Source organism: Colletotrichum costaricense (genome assembly GCF_030867565.1).
Source record: "Colletotrichum costaricense strain IMI 309622 chromosome Unknown Scaffold_4.1, whole genome shotgun sequence".
In the NCBI taxonomy this organism is placed as follows: domain Eukaryota; kingdom Fungi; phylum Ascomycota; class Sordariomycetes; order Glomerellales; family Glomerellaceae; genus Colletotrichum; species Colletotrichum costaricense.
This window is the reverse complement of record NW_026848233.1, coordinates 1,323,695-1,348,304: the sequence shown is the minus strand read 5'-3', so window position 1 is coordinate 1,348,304 and position 24,610 is coordinate 1,323,695. Positions and strand designations below refer to the sequence as shown.

The 24,610-nt window shown below is 54.0% G+C and overlaps 10 protein-coding genes across 10 annotated transcripts; 4 read left to right on the top strand and 6 right to left on the bottom strand.

Moving 5' to 3' along the window:
* Positions 1–4: 4 nt before the first annotated feature.
* Positions 5–3,097, bottom strand: CCOS01_04488 (telomere length regulation protein; the record flags this gene model as incomplete). The annotated part of the gene is made up of 3 exons (XM_060452669.1): positions 5–1,695; positions 1,748–2,182; positions 2,257–3,097. The coding sequence occupies 3 exons, from the start codon at positions 3,095–3,097 to the stop codon at positions 5–7; spliced, it is 2,967 nt and encodes a 988-aa protein (XP_060316627.1).
* A 565-nt stretch (positions 3,098–3,662) lies between these two features.
* Positions 3,663–5,205, top strand: CCOS01_04487 (ThiF family protein; the record flags this gene model as incomplete). The annotated part of the gene is made up of 5 exons (XM_060452668.1): positions 3,663–3,721; positions 3,786–3,887; positions 3,942–3,947; positions 3,998–4,077; positions 4,133–5,205. 5 exons carry the CDS (start codon positions 3,663–3,665, stop codon positions 5,203–5,205), a joined length of 1,320 nt encoding a protein of 439 aa, XP_060316626.1.
* A 225-nt stretch (positions 5,206–5,430) lies between these two features.
* Positions 5,431–6,613, bottom strand: CCOS01_04486 (RNA polymerase Rpb3/RpoA insert domain-containing protein; the record flags this gene model as incomplete). The annotated part of the gene is made up of 2 exons (XM_060452667.1): positions 5,431–6,501; positions 6,566–6,613. 2 exons carry the CDS (start codon positions 6,611–6,613, stop codon positions 5,431–5,433), a joined length of 1,119 nt encoding a protein of 372 aa, XP_060316625.1.
* Positions 6,614–6,871: 258 nt separating this feature from the next.
* On the bottom strand, positions 6,872–7,084 carry CCOS01_04485 (uncharacterized protein; the record flags this gene model as incomplete). The annotated part of the gene is made up of 1 exon (XM_060452666.1): positions 6,872–7,084. The coding sequence occupies one exon, from the start codon at positions 7,082–7,084 to the stop codon at positions 6,872–6,874; it is 213 nt and encodes a 70-aa protein (XP_060316624.1).
* Positions 7,085–8,093: 1,009 nt separating this feature from the next.
* On the top strand, positions 8,094–10,545 carry CCOS01_04484 (uncharacterized protein; the record flags this gene model as incomplete). The annotated part of the gene is made up of 2 exons (XM_060452665.1): positions 8,094–8,234; positions 8,317–10,545. 2 exons carry the CDS (start codon positions 8,094–8,096, stop codon positions 10,543–10,545), a joined length of 2,370 nt encoding a protein of 789 aa, XP_060316623.1.
* A 307-nt stretch (positions 10,546–10,852) lies between these two features.
* On the bottom strand, positions 10,853–13,114 carry CCOS01_04483 (uncharacterized protein; the record flags this gene model as incomplete). Its single annotated transcript, XM_060452664.1, has 2 exons — positions 10,853–12,665; positions 12,741–13,114. 2 exons carry the CDS (start codon positions 13,112–13,114, stop codon positions 10,853–10,855), a joined length of 2,187 nt encoding a protein of 728 aa, XP_060316622.1.
* Positions 13,115–14,398: 1,284 nt separating this feature from the next.
* Positions 14,399–14,905, top strand: CCOS01_04482 (uncharacterized protein; the record flags this gene model as incomplete). Its single annotated transcript, XM_060452663.1, has 1 exon — positions 14,399–14,905. The coding sequence occupies one exon, from the start codon at positions 14,399–14,401 to the stop codon at positions 14,903–14,905; it is 507 nt and encodes a 168-aa protein (XP_060316621.1).
* A 177-nt stretch (positions 14,906–15,082) lies between these two features.
* CCOS01_04481 (ATPase) lies at positions 15,083–18,774 on the bottom strand (the record flags this gene model as incomplete). Its single annotated transcript, XM_060452662.1, has 2 exons — positions 15,083–18,601; positions 18,658–18,774. 2 exons carry the CDS (start codon positions 18,772–18,774, stop codon positions 15,083–15,085), a joined length of 3,636 nt encoding a protein of 1,211 aa, XP_060316620.1.
* A 660-nt stretch (positions 18,775–19,434) lies between these two features.
* On the top strand, positions 19,435–22,107 carry CCOS01_04480 (DNA replication licensing factor MCM7; the record flags this gene model as incomplete). The annotated part of the gene is made up of 5 exons (XM_060452661.1): positions 19,435–19,483; positions 19,554–19,798; positions 19,854–19,978; positions 20,032–21,979; positions 22,036–22,107. 5 exons carry the CDS (start codon positions 19,435–19,437, stop codon positions 22,105–22,107), a joined length of 2,439 nt encoding a protein of 812 aa, XP_060316619.1.
* Positions 22,108–22,631: 524 nt separating this feature from the next.
* CCOS01_04479 (uncharacterized protein) lies at positions 22,632–24,139 on the bottom strand (the record flags this gene model as incomplete). The annotated part of the gene is made up of 2 exons (XM_060452660.1): positions 22,632–23,422; positions 23,494–24,139. The coding sequence occupies 2 exons, from the start codon at positions 24,137–24,139 to the stop codon at positions 22,632–22,634; spliced, it is 1,437 nt and encodes a 478-aa protein (XP_060316618.1).
* Positions 24,140–24,610: the final 471 nt, after the last annotated feature.

Here is a 24,610-nt window from a genome sequence, read left to right as displayed (position 1 = left end):
TACTCTATGAGAACCCTATCATGTCGCCCAGCAGCAGGGCCCGATACTTCTCCGTTGCCTCCTGCAGCTTGATGAGCACCGCGGCAGAAAGCATCTTCACATTATTCTCCTCCCCGCCATCGTCACCGCGCGTGCCGTTAAAGACACCGCTGACCCACTCCTGCGTCTCGACGACCTCCCGCGGATGCGCCTCGCACAAGCGCCGCATGTCAGACGCCTCATTGACCTCGAGCATGGCCGCCAGCGCGACCAGCAGCGCGTGGGTTCCGGGTACGTCGCCGTTGACGTGGGCGCGGACACCCAGCAGAAGATCCCAAAGCTCGGCCGTCATCTGCGGGAGGGCCAGCGTCGCGGGTCCCGCGGCGTGGACGAGCACGGCCAGTGTCTTTAGGTAGAGGGAGAGGAGGTACGGCTGGATGAAGATACCGGAGCGTGCCGAGTGGGAGCGTAGGGCGTGTTGGAAGCGGGCCGTCAAAGGGAAGAAGAAGGAGGTGGCGAGCAGGGAGGCCGTTGTGTTGGGGATGGAACGGATGCCGGGTTTCTTGGTGGACTTTGAAGGCAGGCGGGAGGTGAAGGTCGAGAGCTTGAGGACGTCTGGTCCCGTTGTTGCGTCTGCTGCGTTGGCGGCTATGGGGGCGAGGAAGGAAGACGTCAAAGAATCGGCGATGGTGTCGAGGGCGTTGGCGGGAATGGCCTTAAGGTTCGACGAGGAGGCGAGGCGGGCTTGGGCGGTGGACGGGTCGAGGTAGAGCGCTTCCATCTTCTCCGGGAGGCGTTTGGAGGGGAACGAGGCGGCTGCAGCGTATTCCGAGGTGTCGAAGCCGGCGAGCTCGCGCGCGCTGAGGCCGAGAACGATGAGAACCGCGGCACGCTGCGAGATGGAGTAGTCGCCGTCAAAGAAGGTCTTTGCGAACCATTGGCCCATCTTCTGTGGCTGTGCTGCGACGATGGCTATCATGCCCTGAAGACGGAGGTCATTGAAGTTTTCAATCTCGAACTTGTCCTGGAGGCCGACGAGAAGCGTGGCGAGCTCGTCTGCATGGGAGGAGACCTCTGTGCCAAAGTTCGCTTTGCGACGGATCAGGGGCGGGGCTGTGGTGAGGGCCAGTTTTTGCTTGTCGTAGTTATCAGTGTCGCGGAGGTAGGTTATGAGATCGCGGACGTAGACTGGAGCTCTTGGCTTGTCGCGGCGGACGAGCGTGGCATCTTCGTCTGAGTCTTCTGCATCGTCGGAGGGCTTGGCGTAGGGTATGAGGTCCTCGTCCTCGCTTTCAGAGTCTGAGACTTCTTGTATGATGAACTTTGAGGGCGTGGCTGGTTGCTTGGGTTTTGGTGCTGGGTTTCGGCGGGAGGGTCCCGGCGGTTGTGGCTGTCTCTTCTGCTCCACCTCAGGGGTGGTGATCAACTGATCGATAGGCCCTGTACTATCCAGCGTTCTGACGAGATCCTTGTAGAACTGTGCCTCGTCTGTTGCCATTTCCTCCATTTTGAAGTCCAGTTTCTTGTCACCACCGTCGATCAGACTCGAGAGGGCCTCGCCCACTGCCATACCCAAGAATCTAGCCCTCTCTTGTGAGGCGCCGATCCGGTTGGACACGGTGTTGAGGTAGCTTGAAGATCGCATGAGCATCTTAAGCTTCAGGGGTGAGAGCTTGTTGACATAACTAGCGCTAAGGAGAAGAACTTGTGCATGGGCTTTGTCCTAGTCAGTGAGTGCTAGAGAGTGACAAAGGTGAGAGAGTCGAACCTTGCTGCTGCATGATGGGAGAGTGCTTAATGTATAGCTGATCGCCGAACTGGTGAAGGCTCTTCTCAAATACCTGAGTGACGCATTCTCTGTCCTGTGCAAGCGCTGCTATGGCTACGCGCCTGATACCTATGCCATCTCCCAGGCCGGCACCAGTTGAGCTGGTCAACCAAGAGATTAAATGTGCCTTTCGGCTTTCTTCGTTAGATACTATCTTCTCGATGATGCCAGTCGCAGCGGATATAACCGAGTTCGGCTTCAGAGGTTCGACATCGCCCAGCTTATTGAGAAATGTCTCTGACAAGTGCTTGAGAACAGCAAAGAGGACCCGCTTCTGCTCCAGTTGAGAGAATTGGCCAAAGAGCTTGAAGAAGGCGTTTTGGCTTTCCTCAGGGCCTAACAGAAGTTCGCTGATAAACTGGTTCATCAGGGCATCTACAAATCTGTTAGTGACATTCCTCAAGCTACCGAAGGGATGGCGTAGAGGATGGTGTACTTGCCAGAATAACCCAGGCGAAGTGATCGTATGAAAGCCTCTGCACATAGCTTCGCATCGTCAGACGAGTTGCCACCCTTCGCCCACGCTCCGACACTTCGACCCAGCCACCTGCTGTATTGTTGCCCGTCTGCGATCCAAAGTTGATTCTTGTTGATTTTGTCCGGGTTGGCAATGGCATCTGCCTCGGCTGCAACTGAAATAAGGCGTCCACCGGCTATCAGTGCGATGAACTCATTCGCCATCGGCCGTCTTCTCGCTGTAGACTCTAGCCCAGCGCTGCTCGACGTCCATAGTGCAGCAAGGTAGTCGTCTCCACCCAATACTGCTGAGCTGACCTCGAGTAGCACATTCAGGTTCAGGCTCAAATCTGGGCGCTTTACATCCTTGGCGCTCGCCTTGGACTCTTGAATCAAGGCCTTCATACGGGTGATGATGGCGTTGAGACCTGTAACACTCCTCAAGCATCTAAGCAGCAACTCGACGTCTTTGGGGCTCTCGACATCTTGTATACCAGATCCTCCAGAAGCATCTTCTTTGAGCAAAGGCCAGTAATTGGGAACAATCTCCGAGACGAGGCACTGAATAATTTGCGCAGCCTCGGGACTGGGCGTCGCAAGCCTGAATCCCGTGGCAGCAACACTGCCATCAGTGAGGGACTTGAGGACCCCAATCAGATTGTCATAACCTGGCTGGTTCTTCAGAGTCTCTAGAGCATTCTCTACAGAGAGAGTTTCGGCAGCAGCAGATTTCGGTGGTTGAGGCTTGTTGCTTGTGGCTGCTTCTTCCAAGAATGGTTCGTTTGGCCTTGCCTTGAGGTAGGTAGTGCTGACCGGGGTAAGGAAGTCGTCCATGCTTGATAATCCCTTTTCTGGTGGTGGACTACGGTCCTTGCATGGTACCGTGAGAAAACGAAAAGGGCTTTCTCAAACTGTCACCTCAAAGGCCGAAAATCCAGAATAGTGTCGAAATAATTTTCGCTGATTGCTCTGAGTTGTGATTGCAATATCAGATGGGAGTTCTGTTCGTTAGGAATAATATGTCCCCCAACTGCCTCTATGAATGGATGGACAGACACCCAAGCCCAAAGAGTGAAGGACCGGTGGGGTTGTCTTTCCACACCCCACTGTACTGTAGACACCCCCATAGAAGGCCCCAAGGTCGGTAGGTTCCTAGGTAGGTAAGGTAGGCAAGGTTTCCATTAAGGCAGGCATCTTATCGATAACAATTCTGCCGATAAGCCTTATCAGGCACGGACATAAGGTAAGGTAGGCTCACCTGGCCCTATATAGGTAGGTATCGTCATGTCGGCCCCTCCACCTCCCGAAGCTCACCCTGGTTGAGAACCCAAGGAACAAACAACAAAGTGATCACACCGAACATCACCTACAAGTCAATCCGATTCGAGCGCTCCTCACGATGGCTACCGAAGCACCTTTCCCGGTAGCGGCACATCAAGTCGATGAGTCAAAGAGATGGTTCGCCTCTCATGCTACAAGTCGTCAGTTGTCGCACTCAATCGCTGACCATAGCATGGTACAGGACCTATCTCGACAACATTCGCAAGACCCCAGGACCCTTCAGCGATCCTGATGTGGCCGGAACGGAGGAGGCTTTTGAACAGTTTGACAAGATCAAGGTCCTGTATGGTATTGCATGATCCAATGAGTCGGTGCTGTCTACTAACACATCGTGTAGGGTAATGTTGGTGATCCCCTACTCGAACACGATAACTACGACTGACATTATACAAGTGGCGCCGGAGGTCTTGGATGTGAGATTTTAAAGAACTTGGCCATGTCGAAGTTCAAGGATATTCATGTCATTGACATGGGTAAGCCGTACCCTGTCTCGCCGCTCTACTCAAGATCTGACATTTGCTTGGCCAGATACTATCGACATCTCGAACCTAAATCGGCAATTCCTCTTCAGAAAGTCCGACGTCGGCAAGTACAAGGCTGAAGTCGCGGCTCAGTTCGTCATGCGTCGTGTCAAGGGTGTCAGCATTACAGCCCATAACTGCGCCATTCAAGATTTTGGTCAAGACTTCTACAAACAATTCCAGTTCGTCATATGTGGATTGGACAGCATCGAGGCCCGCAGGTGGATCAACGCGACCCTCGTACAGATTGCTGAAGAAGGCGAGGACCCGGATTCATTGATTCCCATGATAGATGGGGGCACAGAGGGTTTTAAGGGTCAGGCTCGAGTCATCGTACCTTCGATTACATCTTGTATCGAATGCCAACTGGACATGCACGCACCGAGAGCCGCTGTTCCTCTCTGCACAATCGCCTCAATCCCCCGACAACCAGAGCACTGCATTGAGTGGGCACACGTCATCGCCTGGGACCAGGAGAAGCCGTTTCCAAAGCTGGACAAGGACGACACTACCCATGTGTCCTGGCTGTACCAAAAGGCTCTTACACGTGCCCAAGAATTCAATATTACAGGCGTCACTTACGCCCTGACCCAGGGAGTCATCAAGAACATCATTCCCGCCATCGCATCCACAAACGCCATCATTGCGGCAGCATGCTGCAATGAAGCCTTTAAGCTCGCCAGCTCGGCCGCGCCAACGCTTGGAATGGAGGAAAACTATATGATGTATTCTGGAAATGACAGCATCTACACCTACACCTTCAAGCACGAGAAGAAAGACGACTGCCCCGTCTGTGGACAGGAATCGCGGCCGCTCGAGGTCGACCCCGACAGCACACTCCAAGACCTGGTGGACTCGTTTGCCATCCGTCCCGAGGCACAATTGAAAAAGCCTTCATTCAGAGCCGCCAATAAGACCTTGTACATGCAGTTTCCGCCCAGCCTGGAAGAGAAAACACGGGCCAACCTTGGAAAGACCATCAAGGAGCTCGAGCTGGAAGATGGGCAAAATGTTATTGTCACGGATCCTGCTTTCCCTCTGGAATTCAACTTCTACCTGCGGTTCAAGAAGGCCACATAGATAGATACTCAGCATTTACGTGGGATGATGATGATAATAGCATTTTGGGAATGTCAAAAGGCATGGCATATCAGGTGTACTCGCACCAAAAGAAGCAACTAGACGAATGTAGCAAATAAAACCGAGTGTCATTATGAACTTTTTTCTTTCTTTCCATTGCCAGCCAGCCCTTGCAAAACCAGAAACACGGGATATCTATAAGTATGGTACATGTGCAGTGATGCTTCATCTAACCATGTTGATGACCTGCTGCTCAAGACGGATACACCTCGTCTTGAACTGCTTAACCGACTCCAAAAACAATTCGTCGCTGTCCCACTGTCCTGTGCTCTCAATGGAGAAGATAAAGTGATCACGCACCCGGCCCAGCTTGACCTTGCCCTCGAATTCGGGGTGGCGCAAGCACTCACGACTGACTGTATCTCTCATGGCGTCCTTGACCACAGCCTTCTTCTCGCCCTCGTGACCCTCGTATCCGCTGCCGGCAACGGCGGCCTCCTTCTTTGTGACCTTTTCGAAGCCAATGACGCCTTGGGGGAAGCACTTAGCAAACTTGTCCGCGTCCTGGCCGAGGATTGGCCGCGTGATGGTGATGGTGGGCATGAGACGGTACGAAGCGGTGGCGACGGGGGAGAATTTGGCGTGGTCGGAGCCGATACCCTTGTGCATGTGCATGTCGAGCTCGATGCACTGGCCGGGCCGCAGCTTGGCGATGAGGATGTCGGGGTTGACGGGGCGGATGGCGTCCTCGCCGGAGAAGAACTCGACCTGGCGGCCGGTGGGGACGAACTCAATGTCCTTTGCGTAGACGCTCGCGTGGTGGAAGGCCTTTGCCGGGTCCGTCTCGCCGGGGGCGGCGTCCGGGTTGCGGGTGCACTCGATGCGCAGGCGCAGCTGGACGGTGTTGTAGTCGAAGGAGCCCTTGCCGCCCTGCTCGGGCTTGCGGTACCACTTTAGAAACTTGTGCAGGCCCTCGGGGTTTCCGGTGAAAGGGATGAGACCGAGGCGGTGGGCGAGGACCTCGTCCTGGATCACCGAGGTGTTGTTCTCAATGTAGACGTTCTCGATGGCGATGGTAGGGATCTCGGCGATGAGGGTGCGGCGGAAGGCGTTTGCGATGGAGGCGTCGACGCCGATGAGGGAGAAGGAGGCTTCGTGCTGGGCATTGTGGTGGAACTGGACGCGGAAGTTGGAGGCGAAACGGTCGAGGTCCCAGGCGTGGTCCTCGCCGGCGTAGGTGCCCGGGTAGTCGGTCGAAGTCACATCAGTGACAGTTTCCTTATTGATACCGACTATCTGCAAGGAGTGGTCAGTATGGGAGAATCGCACCTCGAGGACAATGTGAATCGAATTGACTTACCCTCCGCCGGTCCAGCTCGGCTTGACTGGGTGTTGAGGAGGGTGCCATGGTTGTGTGCGGTATGGCTGGACTGCGACTGCGAAAAGTTGCGATCGATGGAAATGCAAAATAATTTTTTGGAGGACCCCTCTATCTACACCGAGACCATACGGCTTACGTACACGCCCCCTGCATTGTTAATGACAACCCCCCTACTCCGAATGCGTTCTGGAAGAAAAAGTCTGGAGAAGCTGTGTGGGGCACTGAACGTCACAACGGACAGTATCGATGTACCTTAGTTGCGACTCGCGAGATCATCACCCAATTCTACGGGACGGTCTGTCGTTCAGGATCACGAGAAATGACAATGCTTGATATACCGGCTCGAGTGTCTGCCGAGACAATTTTTGCGTGTAGCTGTTCTAGGTCTTCCTGATAGTCATTTCTTGTCAGTGACATCCAGGTGTCGTTGATTTTTTGGGTAGTTCCCCCAACACCGGGCGTAAACATGCTAGTCGTGATCCAAAAGGACCAGACCATGAGGCTATCGCGAACGAAGATGGCATTCACTGAAGACTTACAATGATCACTGCAGCTGCGCACCCAACGAATCGTAAATACCTCTTAGACAGTTGACTAATGCCAGAATTGATACCTTACGTAGTGAAGGGCAGTTCGATGGTTTTTACGGAGTAATGTAACTTAAACGCATATGCTCCCTCCATTGCCATGGTCGATCTCGGCTACATGATGTGGCGGGCATCTCTACATTTGGTGATGAGAACATGTTTTGAGTTGATGTGAGTCTACGAATATGATGACGGTATTCCAGTGATCTATCGACATCGAGAGGCAACACCAACATAGGTAGGTACCATACCATCTGACCTTGAATCAGGTGGGTGGCTGCTAGGTAGAGGAGCGCACTGGATGAGGACAATGAGTCTTCTCTCCTATTCCATCTTATAAGCCGAATACGTATCTAGCATAAGAATATCCGGTGGGAAGGAGCAAGTGTAGCAAAGGCAGGTGCCACGGGAAGTAAAGTTTCGGGGGCAAGAGCGACCCAGACTTGCCGCACCTTCCCCCGTCAATAACATCGCTCTGTTCACAGGAATATTTCCTGCAAGGCTCGCTGCCCTTCTTTCTTTTCGCTTCACTCATCCCTTCTCATCGCACCTCAGTTCAAGTTCGTAGCCTTTCATTCTTTCCTCGAAAACACGAAGCTGGTTGCAAGCCTCTCATCCGCAGGAGTAGTCTTCTCATCGTTATCGTTGGTATTTGTGTCCCTAATACAAATGAATCATATTTTCCTGTTCGAGGTAAGAGACGAGACTCCCCAGATACTCATCTTCCATTCAAACCCTTCGTCAAAGGGTTCCATTGACCATTGTTTAGATTCGAGGCTATTTTGCGATTGTCGTGGCCATCACAGACATCACCGACGCCACCACTCGATTTCGCATTACTACTTCCTTGATTTGGGACTGAATCCTTGTACCAGCTTTCTTTCACACTCGACTCACGGATACCGCCCACTCCAGCAGCGATGGTGGTGAATGTAAGCACCAGTGTGTCGCCTTGGCGATGCGATGCCTCGGCGGCAGATGATGTCCATCCTCACTCTGCCACTGCAGCGTTCCAGCAGCAGCACATGCCGGACCCGCGTTACTCGAGGGAGATTTTCGAGGTCAGTGGCAACAATCATATCTCTCCTTCATTTCCATTGTTTTTCTTCTTCCTTTTTCGTACATTGTTTTGACTTCTAGCAGACTTGCTCCATCCCAGTCAAGATCGGAAATCCTCCTCTAGCTCCCAAGCCCGCGTTCGCAACCACGATGTCGAAGAAAAAGTTGTCTGGCAAACAAGTTGCCTCCTCTGACTCTTCCGGTCGCAAGAAGAGCCGTAGAGACCGTCTCTCTGCGCTGTTTGGCCACAGCCCCGAGCGGGTTGACGATGCCGCTGACGACAAGACCGCCCCCCATGACGAAGCCACGCCTACCAAGGCCACCGCAAGCAACCGACGTGAGAATGAAAATCATCTTCAGAACTCTGCCGCTAACCTCGAGGATGATCCCAAGGAGAATGGTACTCGCGACTCTGTCGTCACCATTGTTACGACTCGTTCTGTGACTACCGAAGACAAGGATGCGCATGAGTCTGGCGCCGCGGCTTCGGCGGACAAGATTGACACCATCGATTTCGCCAATAAGAATCAGATCCGAGGTAAGACCCTCGAAGTGAAGCCTTGTACTAAACTGACTATCGACGAAGCAATTTTGAACCCGTCTCCGAGTCGCATGACTAAGTTGCCTATCCATCGCCACAAGAGAGCTTCCAGCTCTTTCAAGATTGTCGACAGGGACTCTGCTGACGCTGTGCTCCTCTCTGCTTTTTCTTACAATCCATCCCCGGAGAAGAAGAACAGTGCTGTTGCGAAGCCAAGCACTCAGGCGCCTTCTTCTACTCAGCTTGCCCAGCATAACCAGCGCCATGATCAGGAGGCTCCTTTGCTGCCATCGTCTACATACTCCGGCCCTACCATCCACAATAGTGAACCTCAGAACAAGCACAGTCAGAGCAAGCTCAAAGGCAACTCTCATGCCAATCATGACTGCGCTCTCTCTTCTTACACAGAGCCCGGTTCTGCGATCAAGATCACCGACACCGACGAGGAGATTGCTAGAAAGCTCGAAGCTACGGCTTTCACTCCTGCTGCAGTGGCCCCTCCTCCTAATCCCCTTCTCAGCGCGCTGAAGACTTACGTCTCCGATAAGTCTCCAGGTGAGAAGAAGGTCCGCTTCGCCGCGGGCTCTTCCGTCAAGTCTGGCGATAGCGACAATGAGAGCGGAGTTTCGGACGATTCGGACAAGACCATCAAGCCTGGTACTGGAGGCATGAAAGCGGCCTCAAATTCTATTCTCTCGCCTACAGTCTGGGACAAGAGTGCTGAGCCCAAGATCTGGGTCAAGAACGGCAAGCCCACCCTCTTCCAGCCTCAGAAAGATCCCGGCTACTACACCAACCCGCTTTGGTCCCGCCAGTATCCCGAGATTCTCTCAGATGACCCCCGAGTTAACCCCTATGGTCCGAGCATCGCCGGAAGCACCACGTCCACGGATGGAAGCCAGTATTCTGACGCACCCGCAGCCCGCGCCGTCACCGACTTCGAAGTGGGTAACAAGCTCCACTCCAATGGCGAATCCAGCACCAACGTGAACTTCGGCACGGGTGCTGCGCCTGCTCGCACTCTCTTCACTAGAACCACTCGAGGCACTATGCCTTCGCCCCCGGGTGGCAACCAGAACTTCGTCAGCCGTGACTTCCCCGAAATTCCTACTGTCCCCGCTGGATTCGGCATGCCACCTCTTTATAGAGGCCAGATCAAGTTGGAGATTGGTGGCCGCCGCTTCGTCAGCTCTATGGATGTTCTCGAGAGAAGCCCCTGGTTCAAATATATCTTCTCCATCAACTTCCGCGATTGGTACCGCGATGGCGTCTTCCACTTCGACAACGATGGAGATCTCTTTGCTCACATTCTGCGCTTCCTTCGCACCGGCATGTATCCACTCTTCTGGGATGCGCGCAACGGCTTCGACTATGCCATGTATGCGATGATCCAGCAGCAAGCTCGCTACTACATGCTGTACGACCTCGAGGCTTGGATTGCGCAGCAGAAGTACCAGGATGTGGTGGAGACCCAGGTCATTCACCAGAAGTTCATCATCCCGAACTCTCAGGGCTGGATTCACGAGCAGAGTCTCACGGGTCTTGACACCTCCGAGATCTCTGGCGTAGCTGAACACCCCAATGTGGCCCTCGGTCGCCAGTCTGAGAGCCAGGCACCTGTTGCGGACATGTTCTTTTCTGATAACGGAGTCAACTCGAAGGGGAAGGCCAAGGCAATCGCGCCTCAGCAGGACGGCCCTGATGGTGCCGTGGCGCTGTTCACCACCGAGAAGGTTGTCAAGGTTCACATGAACCAACTCCGCCCTTTATAAGAGTTGAGCTCGTCTCGCTTGTAACATGTTGGAGTATTCGGACGATTTTGTCGTGGGAGGGAACGGGAATGCGTACTGGATTTGCTTTTTGAGAACCTTTGCTGTTTCATACGCAGCTCGTTTGGCCATGGTAATGAGGGGATGGATATGGCCCGACTTTTGTTCTCTAGGAATCAAACTTTGCTCAGTGTGTAGGCCAAGAGTCCTTGGCTAAGGACTGCTTGAGCCGTTCAACGCAGGCCAACGCAGATAGTCTCAACTCAAATGAAAATTGCAATTGAAAAAAAATGAGGTATCACCGTGCTCATCATACATTGGCCAAGATGTTCATCATAATCCTAATTCTGGCAGGAAGCATTCGCTCCTGCAAGATCGTGTCACCTTCCCGAGATGGTGGAAACGTCCGCTTTTTGCTTCCGATCTTGCCGTCATTGGAGTACACAGCTGTCTTCTCAATATTGTACACCGGGCTTTTGGTGGATGGAGTTCTTTCCTCAGGACGGTACGTTTTTCTGATAACAGCATATGATGTTCTAATCCGAATTGGACGTTGCTTTCTCTTGGGCTCACTTCGCCGATCGGGAATTCGAGACTGAATTCTGGTGCTATCGGATATTCGAATAGCAGGACTTATGCGTGGAGTACGGTCTTCTTGGACTGGTGAGGCGTTCCTTCGTCTCGGGGAGGCCTCTGTGCTTCGAGCTTCATCATCTTGGCCAACTACAGTCGTGGCTTTGCTGTCTTCGGCGGCCTGTACCTGTGGAGTTGGTCTCTCTTCTTCTTCTTCTTCTTCTTCTTCTTCTTCTTCATGTTCAACATGTATGCTGATTTCTACTGGTTCGTCTGCTTGACTTCCTTTGTTTGCAATCCCTTCAGTGTCGGGTACGTTCATCACTGATGTTGACTCCTGTTGGCCGTCCTGATTCCCTTCCTGCGACTCCTCTTGAATCATATTCTTGTTTTCAACAGAATAATTTTGTGCTTCGATATCTTGAGACATTTCTTGATTCTCTGTTTCTTTCTGAGTAGTCACAATGACGACATCTATTTCACTTGGAACGGTCGGTACCGATGGCTCGTCTACCTCAGTCGAGACCGACCAATTCAATGTCGAAAGCGTGCTCTCCGCCGGATCTGCCTTTGGGCAATTGGCCTTGAAGCCAGCCAAATTGCTATAAGCACTGCTTATTCTACCTTTCAGTAACTCATTAAACCTCTGAGCAAGGTCGAGGCGGCTAGTGACTTGCGGTATTTTCCATGACGGGTATAACCTCCCATGGCAGCGGGACGTGTAAAATGTCTTTTCAGCTTCAATAAAGGCGTTGCAGAGGTAGCATGCGTCTTTGCTGGATCGAATGACTCTGGGAGGAAGGTCTGAATGGCGGCTCTTGAGATGATAGTGGTATATCAGCTGAACTTCAGCGTGGACCTTTGCGTTCTTCAGCACATCCTTGGCCTGATTTTCGAATACAACGTTGACATCCTGATGGTTTTCTTGTGACCAGGCATCCCTGAGGACCCGATCGGGGCCTTTCGTGATTCCATTCCTTGACAGAGCTGTGGTGAGTTTTGGGTACCTTTCATATGCTCCCATCCGTTTGTAAGCTCCTTGCGCAAAGCTCGTGAGGTTGACCGTCACCACGTCCGCGGACCTAGCAATTGGGTACTTCTTTGCAGTCCGGTATATATGTCGAGAGACCTCTCTGTACCGCGCAATCTTGGAGATCATATTACACAGGCTCGTTTTCGAGCTTGGGGCCATTTCCGTGTGAGGGATCATGTGGACGAGCTGTTCAAAGTGGTCGACTAGTGAGAGCTGGAATATATCTTCCACCAAGCACTTCAGCTCAGAAGGATCTTGGTATCTTCTCCATCTTCCGAGTGACTTTGTTATATCGCGAGCTCTTGTCAAGAGCTCTTGTGACTGTGCCATGCTGTTGCTCGGCTGAGTAAAGTATATGCTGAGCGTTTTGAGCAACGTCTCAATTGACTGTCGTTTTCTCGTTGGGCGCCCTTGCGATCTCCCAGCTCGTGCTGCGGGCTCTTCGCGAATGCGTTTGAGAATCCGATTGTAGCACATCCTTACAACCTCTTCGAAGACCCCATCCTCGACTTTGGATCTTGATTCCTTAGGATCTATTCAGCATCGAGTAAGCTCATGTCTCCCCAGCACCTGAGAAGGATAACATCAATACTTGCCGTCAAGACCCTTTAATTGCTGGAAAATCTGTTCGAATCCATGCTTGATATCCAGCAAGATTTCTTGACCATTGTTCGGGCTCTTTTTGTTGACGGCCACCACAATTTCTAAACGGCGTTGTTCAGTTCGTTCTTCAATGTAGACAGCCGGAACGAAGTCCGGGTTTCCATCGATGCTGGCCAAGAACGCAAAGGCGCCGCATAAACTTCGCTCTCTACTGAACTGCAGAGTTCTCTCCTTTTCTTCAATAGGGTTCAATGATGGCGGATTGCGCTGGGGGTAGTGATGAAACTTGCTCAAAAGATGCAATAGCGATATGTTCTCGGCGCAAGCAACTGCCGCAGCGCCACCTTCGCCAGACCTATCCATCGTGGCTTAAAGTATTTGTTCTGAAATGGTTGTAAGGGGACAAGGGAAACACACTTAACGGCCGGTATTTGACGAGCACATTGTGACTACAAAGTGTTGGTATTGTGATATCCATGATGCCGAGCCTTGCGCCTACGGCAGGCGCCCAAGGCTTCTTGTATGAGCGAACAATTGTATCGAAACGCAGCGCGTGCAGCAAGTCACCTTAGCAACTTCCTTGCCATGTATGCTGCATACCAAGATGTATGAGGTGAGGCGTTCTGATATGACACAAGCGAATCAGCAACAGTTGCGTCCCTCCCTTTTTCCAAGATTCTGCAGGAGGCCAACCGAACCGCGGTCCAATGGTGAGGCCAGGCAAAGGGCCCGAAAGCCTTGTGCATCTCGTCATTCCAAACACTTGGAAAGGCAAGAAAAGAAAACATGACATAATCTTATAGAAGGGCTCATCGGTATTCGTATCACGGCGATGGAATAGCATGCCGGAGTTCGCTCGACGAAGGAATCTACTATACTCCCCGTATCCGCATCCGCATCCGGGTCCGAGACCCACTGGTTCATCCCGCGTGGGACTACCTTACGCAGCTCCGCCGAGCCCCATAATGCCCAACACACTTGGAGAAACACCGATCGTAGTCACGACCATTTGCGCCACTTGAGGGCCGGCTGTATTGATGTGCACATGAACTTTGGGAATGGCATTCCACTGAGGTTGAAATAAGCTTCTTCCACCCGAGTCGCTGGGCTCATAATCCTTTGTCCTCGCTCACTGATTCCGGATCTACCGGGTCTGCGGGGAATCACCCTCACGGGCGCTGGATCCATGACTGGCCTAAGAAAACAATGGGGGAGACCAAAAAACCCTGGATTCAGTAAAGGAAACACTCCATCATGCAGTGGGCACCTGTTCTCCAAATGCCCGTATTCGGGTCCGTGGGACGCAAAAGGGAGGCTTCGTCTGATACATCAACTGTATCACATGCAGCTCCTAGAGAGCGGCCTCTCGATTTGACGCATAAGGGCAAGCTCGGGAGGGCGGCATCATCGTCTTTGAATTTGAGTTTCTTTGTCTGGGGCGTATACTTTATCATTTCAGCTGCGGGTTCTTTTCTCACACTGCACATCTTATCTCATACTCAGACTTCAATTTCATTCTGAAAGAATACATCTCATCGCCCTCGTATCTAAACATAAATTTCAAGACATTGTAGACTGCACACTCATTTAGTCAACAACACCCCACGGCATCAAAACTCCATCACGAAACACAACCACCTTGCAAAGATGTTGAACACCACAGTAACCGTAACACACATCTCGCCCATCCCCTCAACCCTCTCCCGCGAAGGCGCCCTAGCCCTCATCCACGACGCGGAGCACCACATCAAATGCGACCCCAACATGAAAGACTACGCGGCCCGCACGCCCGCCATCCCGCCCACCGTCCCAAAGGACATTGACCCCATCGCCGCGACGCAGTGCTTCTCCGTCACCGACAGCGTGCCCTCGATGCTGCCCAAGGCCATCTGGAGCGGCGACGCCGTCAGCGACTACGACTTTACGTTCACGAAAGACGGCAGCTTCGTGCGTACGAGCTGTCCGCTCAACGTGCTGCTCGAGACGCGCTGGCGCGTAAAGGATGCCGAGGGCGCCGAGGGTGAGGGCGCGTTAGAGCTGGAGGAGGTTGTTGAGATTCGGTGCTCGAGGCTTTTGGCTGGGGTTGTCAAGTCGCAGTGTGAGACGAATTGGAAGGATTTCCATAAGAAGATTCTGCAAGGAAAGACGGCATGATTAGGTTTCAAAGAGGAGCGACTGTAAGAAAGATGAAATGTCCGTAAGTAATGCACAGGAGCAACTCGCGGTAGACGGCAGACGTGGATATGTTGCGCGGATAGATTCATATGTGAACAGTGTCTAGTTTTGAGAGGTGTACTTTCAATTGTACGGTAATATGGCTTTCTTGACATCTCACATCAAACTGCTTCGCCCGCCAATTTCCATGCTTCCCTGGCCATCCTTCATCTCACCACTTCGACCAACGACAAATTCCCGGTAGATTCTCTGCAGTCTGGCCCGCTCCTGCGTGCTGATACTCGATCTGGTGTTTTCCAGGGCCTTCATCAAGTGCTCCAGCTTAACCACGACCTCCTTGTCGTTGACCGGCTTGCCATCCCCTTCTGGGCGTTGAGATTGCTTGACCCTCTTACGGGCAAGTTTGATGCTCTCCAACTTGGCGAGGATTGCGGCATTTTCAACAAGCTCTTTCTGCCGGCTGATCGGCTTCGCGGCAGGTGCAGCGTCTTGGCCGTAGCGGAACTGTACGAAGCTGGGGACAGAGCCTTGGGAAGACGACTTGCCATTGACCTTGCCGTTCGTTGTTGGGGCATGGCTGACATCATCCAGAACATCGTGGATCGCCTCTAGCTGGGAGTTGGAAACAAGAGCCTGGAGATCAGCACCGGAAAAGCCATCGGTCCTACGTGCGAGATCAGTCCACGCGTCGTCGGACTCTGTCAATTCCTCGCCGAGCTTGACCTTGCTGCTAAGGGACTTCAAAATGTCCACTCTGTCTTCCAATAGCGGCATGTCGCAGAGCAAAGATTTGTCCAGGCGTCCAGGGCGAAGTAGAGCAGGGTCGATCAAGTCTGGCCTAGATGTTGCTGCCAGCACGTAGACACCGGAAAGACCTTCCGCTCCGTCCATCTGCGTAAGAAGCTGGTTCACTACTCTGTCTGTGACACCAGTAGAGTCATGGCCGCGCTTTGGGGCTATAGAGTCAAACTCATCAAAGAACAAAACACACGGCTTCGCAGCTGACGCGCGTTCAAAGAGATCGCGGACACTCTTTTCAGACGCTCCAATGTACTTGTTGAGAATCTCAGGTCCCTTGACGCTGATGAAGTTCAGGCCGCATTCTCCAGCAACGGCGCTTGCAAGCAAGGTCTTGCCACAACCTGGGTATCCATACAACAGCAGGCCTGACCGTAATCGCAGGGGACACTGCTCAAAGATTGGGGCGTACTTTGTTGGGTACTGCAAAGTCTCCAGGAGAACCTTGCGAGTTTCTTGCAAACCGCCGATGGAGCTGAAAGTGGTGGTTGAGTGTTGTAGAGAGACATTTCTCAGCGAGGCGGGCGTGAACCCCTTGAGAGCATTGTCAAAGTCGACGCGACTCAGATGTACCGCACCTCCCTCACCGTCCGTATCGTTGACAGACCGGATAATGGCTTCGTTCCGTGCTCTTGCCACAAGTAGGGTGATGTCTCCTGGCATATAGCCATCAATGAGGCCAGCAACATCCAAGAAATCCAAGTCGGGACTGATGACGAATCCTCCACTGGTGCCATTCTGGTTCTCGCGGCTGCCTTGGCTGCCGGCATCCATCCATGCGCTGTCCTCCCCTCCGGCGCTTCCGTCAGCTGTGGGTGGCCGGCTGCCATTCTGCGGTGGCCTTGGAAAGTCTTCAGCGGAAATTGCGTCTCTTCTGACAATGCTTTCCATGACCTTTCGTCTAGCTTCCTTGTTTGGCGCCTTCAAATCAACAATCTCGCGGACGACATGGCCCCCAATGATGACACTGTTCAAGGAATCTTTACCTTCCGCAACAGCCAACAGGACCACTCCAGTATCCACATTGCAGTATTGGCGTACCATGGAACCAATGATTTCGCTAATCTGGCGGCTCCGTCCGTTGTCGTTGCCAACTTGCAATTCGGTTTCCACAGGGCACAGCTTGTCGAGGTCGTCCAAAACTACGAGTGCCTTGCCCCCAAGCCTAGCACCCCAGCTGGCTGACATAAATACTTGGGTCAAGGTATCCTTGATGGTAGCAATTCGAGTCTCGTCATTAACGAGCTTCCGGCATGGGAAGTAAGTCGTATGGAATAAAAGATCTTTGCCAAGCTCCTGCGCTAAAGACCTGGCAACTGCAGTCTTGCCAGAACCCATAGCACCGGTCAGGAGAGTCGAGGAAAGGTGTGAAAGGTGGCTTCGAAGGTCTTGAAGGAGCTTATCAATGCCTACTAGCTGCCCGTCATAGGACGGCTGTAACTCAGCGATACTATCGTCGTTCATCCACGACGGTCGGGGAACCGGGTCTCGAATATCGACCGGAATTTTCTCGCTGAGGCCCAAGACCCATCTTGTTGATGATCTAAGCGGATCGCTGTTGATAGCTGGCGGATCGAACTTGATTACTCCTCCTTCCCAACCTTGAGGAGCCTCGAGGCCCTCGAAAAGGCCAATTACTGATCCGTCTGTCAAAGGTCCGGTGATGAGAGGGGCAGCATCTTTGCGAGCGTACAGATGCCTAAATTGCTTGGCCGCCTCCTCTTTGCCAGCCTTGGACTCGCCACCGAACTTCAATCCATCTGAAGATTTTTTGGAAGCGGCAAACGGTTGGACTATCAACTTTGTAACAGCATCCAGCGGCCATTGTTGCGGCGCCGGCTCGACCTTGACAATCCCTCCAACGGATCCTGTAAAGCCCAATGTTGCACACAATGCTGGAGAGAGGGCAATGGTCTTGCTGTCGGGTGGATCGTCCCAAGCGCGTAGATGTGCGACAACCTTTGTAGCTACTTTCGATGTGCTTGCTGATTGTTCAGCATCTTGTGGTTTCTGGGTGGAACTTGCTTGTGGTGTAGGTCGCAGGATGTTGACCGAAACATAGTTCACACCTCGGAAATCCTTGGTGTACAGAATGTCGCGGTCTACCCAAACGCTGAAATCTTGGGTAGTCAGGTCCTCGTCGAACCACTCCCGGCAAGCCGAATGGGCGATACCGCGTAAACAGAGGGCAGGCTTGCGATCTTCCCGCGCACTACGCCGCCGGACTGTACTTGCGCCGCTGCGCTTGGACTTGGAGGTGCTTGCCACACTACGATTCTCTCCCAGGGAGTGTGCTGTCTTGGCCCGGACCTTTGGCGCAACAATGACTTCAGCGTCGGGGGATATTTTGACGAAAGGAACTTCGGCGCCGGGGGCGGGATCGAGAGAAACTACTTTGACGTTTGCTGTCGATGTTGGCGAGAGGTGTAGAGTCAAGGCGTGAGGGGCGACCAATGAGCCGGAGCTGGAAGTAAACGCGGGGTTTGGCAAAGATCGTACTTGAGAGAGGAGGTTGAGTTCGAGGAAGGTCGCATGCAACTCAATCATTTCCCAGTCTTCCGGAGTGAGCGGCTCGATGTTGATCGTGTGCGCGACGGGCGGATCGACGTGTATTGAAGCCGTCACCTTTTGTCCGTCTGTAAGGCCTAGGGTGCTGGCCAGCGTCGCGTCGATTTCGACCTGCGCCACTTCCTGTTCGCGCCCCGAAGCGCCTGGCCTACCTCCATTGATGCCATCGCGCCCGACTATGGGTACAACCTTGCGCTTACTCGGCATGCCCGTCCATCCGACGAAGAAGGATCTTTGTTGTGATGCGCCGGACCCGGAGGCGCCCGCGGAGGGCCGGTAACTGAGTTCGACAACGACATTTTGTGCAGGCTATAGGAGATTCTATGAGAAGGAGAACCATTGACAATATGTGACTAGAGACCTACTGTGTTGACGTTCACGAGGAGTGAGACCAGCGATGCGGGGAGATTGACAAGGCAGTTCTTGAGGTGGGTGAGGGAGATCTCGGCCGGAGTCGATTGCGCATTGCGCCGGGAAGACATGACTGCTGCAATTGAGTGTCTAGTGGTCCATGAGAAGATCCAAAGGAAGAGAGCGACAGACTCTACGACGAGAACACTAGGCAATGACTACAGATATTGTTGCGGAGAGTCACCGGAGCTTGAGCTGCTGGAGCTGGGGATGGAAGTTCAGCCGAAAGTGACCCTGGCATGTGCCGACGCCGAGGCATTCCCGGCATGGGAAAGCCACCTCCACCCCCATTGGGTCCGAACACGGGGTAGCTACAGGCGGTACGTACTCTGGGATTCATGCAGGTGCATCCTAATACCTCAGCTTGCGCCTCAGGTAGCAGCTAAAAGTACAACAGTCAGGTACCTGTAATGTGTGGCTGCAAATCAATTAAACCCTGTGGCTCAACGCGTTCCCCTTTCTTGACCGCGACGCGTCCCTGCGTGTCGCCCGGCCAATTTCTGAACCCCTGGTCGCATTGATCTCACATTCGATTCTTCCCAGCCCCCACCCGGCGCCAAATAATCTTCAATCCGATAGCAGCAGAACCACCAAGTCCACACTCCCCGCGGTTGTCGCAGAGACCAAGTGAAGCAACCTCATCATCGCATCGCTGCTGTCGAACACACAGTTCGTATCCCAAGACTGAAGGAAACCAACCCCACAGCCGAGATCGCACAGATTCTGTCAAGATGGCGCTTCGTCAGTTCAAGGCGCCAGTAGCGTACGAAGCGCAGCAGAGTATGCTCAACCCTCCTGAAGCTCATGGCTTCTCCCGCACCGCCATCATGACCGTGCTGACCTGCAATAGGTGCGCTTGAATCCTTCCTCACAGACTTCAAGGCGTCCCCCGAGCAAACGATTTCGCATGCCCTTGGAAACATTACGATAGACGAGGATGACTTTAGCGACGATGAGGTGATGGAGGATGACGAGACACGCGGCACCCGTCGCCAGGCCAGGAGTCCGCCAGGCCCAAAATACAAGATCATGATGCAGAAGCTGGCAGACCGCAAGATTGATGAGGTCTTGATTGACCTGGACGATTTGGCGAGTGTGAGTTGCAGTAGCTCTTCATATCAAGCCCACGGACAATGACTGACTCTTGCAGTTCGAATCATCCCTTGGCGATGAACTTCAGCTTGTCCACTCTATCGAAATTAACACCAAGCACTACGTCGAGCTTATGTCAAGAGCGGTCGACAAGCTTATGCCTCAGCCCAGCGAAGATGTCACGTACGGCTCCCCGGCACCTGTCGTCCAGGGGCATCATGGCTAACAGTCGATAGTTTCAAGGATGATGTGCTAGATGTTCTCATGGAGCGGAGAAAACAGAGAAACGATATCCTTCAGAGGCAGGCTACTGAGCCTGTCGATGGTCAGCTGCCCGACCCCAGCATTGCTGAGGACAAGTTCCCCGCCGAGCTCACGCGCCGGTATACCCTCGTCTTCAAGCCCCGATCCGAAACTCCCTCCCACCCCGTCAAGGCGCTCGCCGTGCGAGAGGTCAAGGGCGAGCAATTGGGTCATCTCATCACCGTCCGAGCCATTGCCACCCGAGTTTCCGACGTCAAGCCTATCGTACAAGTGAGCGCATACACTTGCGATCGCTGCGGCTGTGAAATCTTCCAGCCCGTCAACGACAAGTCATACGGCCCCCTGACCGTATGCCCGTCCGAGGACTGCAAGACCAATCAAGCCAAGGGTCAACTACACCCTTCTTCAAGAGCCTCAAAGTTCTTGCCCTTCCAGGAGGTCAAGGTCCAGGAGCTGGCTGAGCAGGTACCCATTGGCCAGATTCCTAGAACTCTGACCGTCTTGTGCTACGGCACCTCCGTTCGCAAGGTGAACCCCGGTGACGTTGTCGACATCTCTGGCATCTTCCTTCCCACACCCTACACCGGCTTCAAGGCGATGAAGGCCGGCCTCTTGACCGATACTTACGTGGAGGCGCACCACATCGTTCAGCACAAGAAGGCCTACTCTGAGATGATTGTCGATCCTGCTCTGGTTCGCCGAATCGACCAATACAGACAGTCCGGCCAAGTCTACGAGCTTCTCGCCAAGTCCATCGCCCCCGAGATTTTCGGTCACCTCGATGTCAAGAAGGCTCTTCTTCTCCTACTCATTGGTGGTGTCACAAAGGAGGTCAAGGACGGCATGAAGATTCGTGGTGACCTGAACATTTGCCTCATGGGTGACCCTGGTGTGGCCAAGTCGCAATTGCTCAAGTACATCTCGAAGGTCGCCCCTCGTGGTGTCTACACCTCCGGCCGTGGTTCAAGTGGTGTCGGTCTGACGGCCGCCGTCATGCGAGACCCTGTCACTGATGAGATGGTCCTTGAAGGCGGTGCCCTCGTCCTTGCCGACAACGGTATCTGCTGTATCGATGAATTCGACAAGATGGACGACAATGACCGCACCGCCATCCACGAGGTCATGGAACAGCAGACCATCTCCATCTCCAAGGCCGGCATCTCCACCACCCTCAACGCCCGCACCTCTATCCTCGCCGCCGCTAACCCCATCTATGGCCGCTACAACCCCCGCATCTCCCCCGTCGAGAATATCAACCTTCCCGCCGCCCTTCTGTCTCGATTCGACATCATCTTCCTTCTTCTCGACTCACCGACCCGCGAATCCGATGCCCAGCTTGCCAAGCACGTCACCTACGTCCACATGCACCAGCGCCACCCGGATATTGGCACCGATTCAGTCGTCTTCTCTCCCCACGAGGTCCGCTCCTACGTCGCTCAGGCCCGCACCTACCGACCTGTCGTCCCCGCCTCCGTCTCTGAGTACATTGGCAAGACGTACGTCCGCATGCGTGGCCAGCAAAAGCGCGCCGAGAAGAAGGGCGAGCAATTCACCCACACCACCCCGCGTACTCTCCTCGGTGTCGTCCGCCTCGCGCAGGCCCTCGCCCGCCTGCGCTTCAGCAACGAGGTCACCCACGACGACGTCGACGAAGCCCTGCGCCTCGTCGAGGCCTCCAAGGAGAGTCTCGCGGCCGAGCAGGCCGCCAATGGACGCCAGCGCCTCAATGCCAGCAGCAGGATCTACAACCTCGTCAAGACCCTCGCCGACAGCGGCGCCTGCCGCGCAGACGACGCCGACGACGACGAGGAGGAGCTCGGTGTCGAGCTCAGTCTTCGCAAGGTCAAGGAGCGTGTCATTGCAAAGGGCTTCACTGAGGACCAATGGCTTGCTGCTCTGGAGGAGTACAATGAGCTTGATGTAAGTTTTTTCCCAACACCTATGTCGATGAACATTGCTGATAATTCATTAAATAGGTCTGGCAAACGGCTGGAAATGGTACGAGGCTGGTCTTCATCACCTCCAACGGCGCAGAGAGGGACGAATGAGAATTTTGAGCGAGCATGCGGCAGTAGTAGTAGTCGTCTTATCGCGCGGTTGGTGGTTAGCTCAAATCTTGTGTTGTTTTCTCATAGTTTGCCTCGTAAAAAAGAAGCCTTTGGGACTTGGCGTTTTGGTTTTGACATTGTTGAGGAAGATGAAGGAGACCAAGGAGAAGGAGGAACATTCTGGCGGAGCGCTTGCGAGTGGACTAGCTGTCCAGTCCCGTCCGAGATGGAAATAAAAAATAATGAACAACTAGCATCAGATGTCTCTCGTTTCTACATGTGACCGATTCTGGCCTGATTCCGCACTTTTTCTGGTATTTTAGACATTGTTATAACAGATTGGAATTCCCATGAAATTTGGATGATATGGTTGTATAATACAAAATTTTGTTACCCCCCCCCCCCCTTCTACAAGTAGGCATCTCTTGGTACACTAGTACATGTATACACGTTCTCTCTCTTTACACCGTTTTGCTCTCTCTCCCTCAGTCTCCCCTTCTTGGACAGGACAGAGAATCCCTGATTTAGTACTGCAACACGCGCGTGTTGAGCAAGCTCGCCCGCTCCAACTCGCCGAGGACACCGCCGCCAGCAAGAGTCCACTTCTCCGCGACGGACGACTCGTCGATGCGCGAGCGCATGAGGCCGCTGGCAGCCCAGTACTCCATGACGGCGCGGGCCTCCTGGCGGCTGATGCCGCTGACGTCGAGGGTCTCGACGCCGCGGACGGCCTCGTAGACGCGGTCGTCGTAGCCCTTGAGGTACGGGTCGGGCGTGGGGACGAACTGGTCCGCGGCGGCGGCGGCGGACTGCGCGAGTGCGAGTTCCATGGACGGGGAGCGGGGCGCGTTGCTGCGCGAGGTGGCAGCGATGACGGCGCCGCCGTTGGCGAGCGGGGTCTTGCCCGCGAGGGCGTCGGCGAAGAGGCGGACGAGGGTGAGGTCGTGGGCGTGGACGAGGTTGTAGGCCGGGTCGCGGTAGGCCGAGATCTTCATGATGTGGGAGAGGCCGTCGAGGGCGAGGAGGACGGGGGGGCCCGCGGGGTTGGTGGTGAGCTCGTGCCAGAGGGCCTGGAAGGCGGGCCAGGCGAACTCGGGTTCCTTTGCGGCGGTGGCGATGTCGATGAGGGTGCCGTCCTTGGGGACGTGGAGGAGCTCGGGGTACTCCTTTGAGATCTTGTACTGCTCCAGGACGGGGCCGCTGGTCTTGACGATGGTCTGGAGAAGGTTGAAGGTGTAGATGGGCTGGTAGAACTGGAGGGGCTTGGTGTTGGGCACGGGGCTGTAGTCCGCGTTGGAGTTGGTGAGGTCTTGGCCTGGTTTACTTGGTCAGTGATGGACGCTTCGCAAAACATGCCCTCAAATTGTGAGAAAAGAAGATAAGTACCTTCGGGGATGTTAATGACCACCCAGTTGTTCATCAGCGAGTGAGCCATGGCCTGCAGCAACAGCATGCTCTTTCCTGCAATCTTGCCGCCCGTCAACGCCAATCTCAATGTCTGCTTCTCCTTGACGGCAGCATCCAGCCGGCTCGCGAGCTTGACAGTCTCCTCCCTGACCAGCATATGCGGCCTCCGGAACAGGCCCCAGTTCTGCGTCGTCTTGAACGCCTCGAGCGTCCGGAGCTGATCGACCAGCTTATCCGGCAGCCCGACGACGGACCCCTTGCTCTCCGCCGCGGCCAGCGTCTCGTTTGTGATCTCCTTGAGACCCTCCACGGCCAGGGCATTGTTGTTGCTCAGCGTGATGCGCTTGCGGAACGCCTTTCTCTCGCCGGGGGCCGGCTTCTTGACCCTGACGTTGTCCCTCTTCTTCTTGGAGTTCTGGTTGATCTTGCCGCGACGGATGTGCTTTCCAATCATCTTGAGAGTGCGCGGAGCGGCGTCGGCAGACGATGTCGAGAAGGAGGCCGCGGAGGCGCCGGCATATGCGGTGATGACGGGGACGATGCGCTGCGAGAGGATTCGGGGGGCTGTTGCGGCGGCGGTCGTGGGCCTGGTGAGGCACCGCGCGCAGTTCGCTGCGGAAGCCATTGTGTGCAATTGCTGGGGGAAGAAAAGGACGCCGGTTTCCTGAGTCGATTATCGGTAGGGTGGGTATCCGCTCTGGTTTGTTATGATGCCATTCGAATGAATGCCGGCCAGCGTTTCGTTTTCCGTCCGACGCAACTTCGCCCTTGCAGTTTTGCTGGTTCGTCGTGCGATTGGGAAGCTCTCCCCAAAAAGTTCGATGGTAAATTCTCGGGACGTTAAAGCCACACCCCCTGGCAGCACCCAGCGAACTGGGGAACAAGGTGCACTGGCCAATTTACAGCGTTGATTGGCTGCGTCAATAGCCGGCGTGGCGGTGTCAGTTGTTCCGATTCTTATCGTTATCGCCCGTCGAAATTTCCTAAACCCAGCCAGCCAAAGGAAAAAAAGTTCTAGAGTATCCCACCTTCCAGTACGCTGCGCAACCGCCGGATAAGACAACTACCACATTCAACCCATTCGAAAGGAAAACCC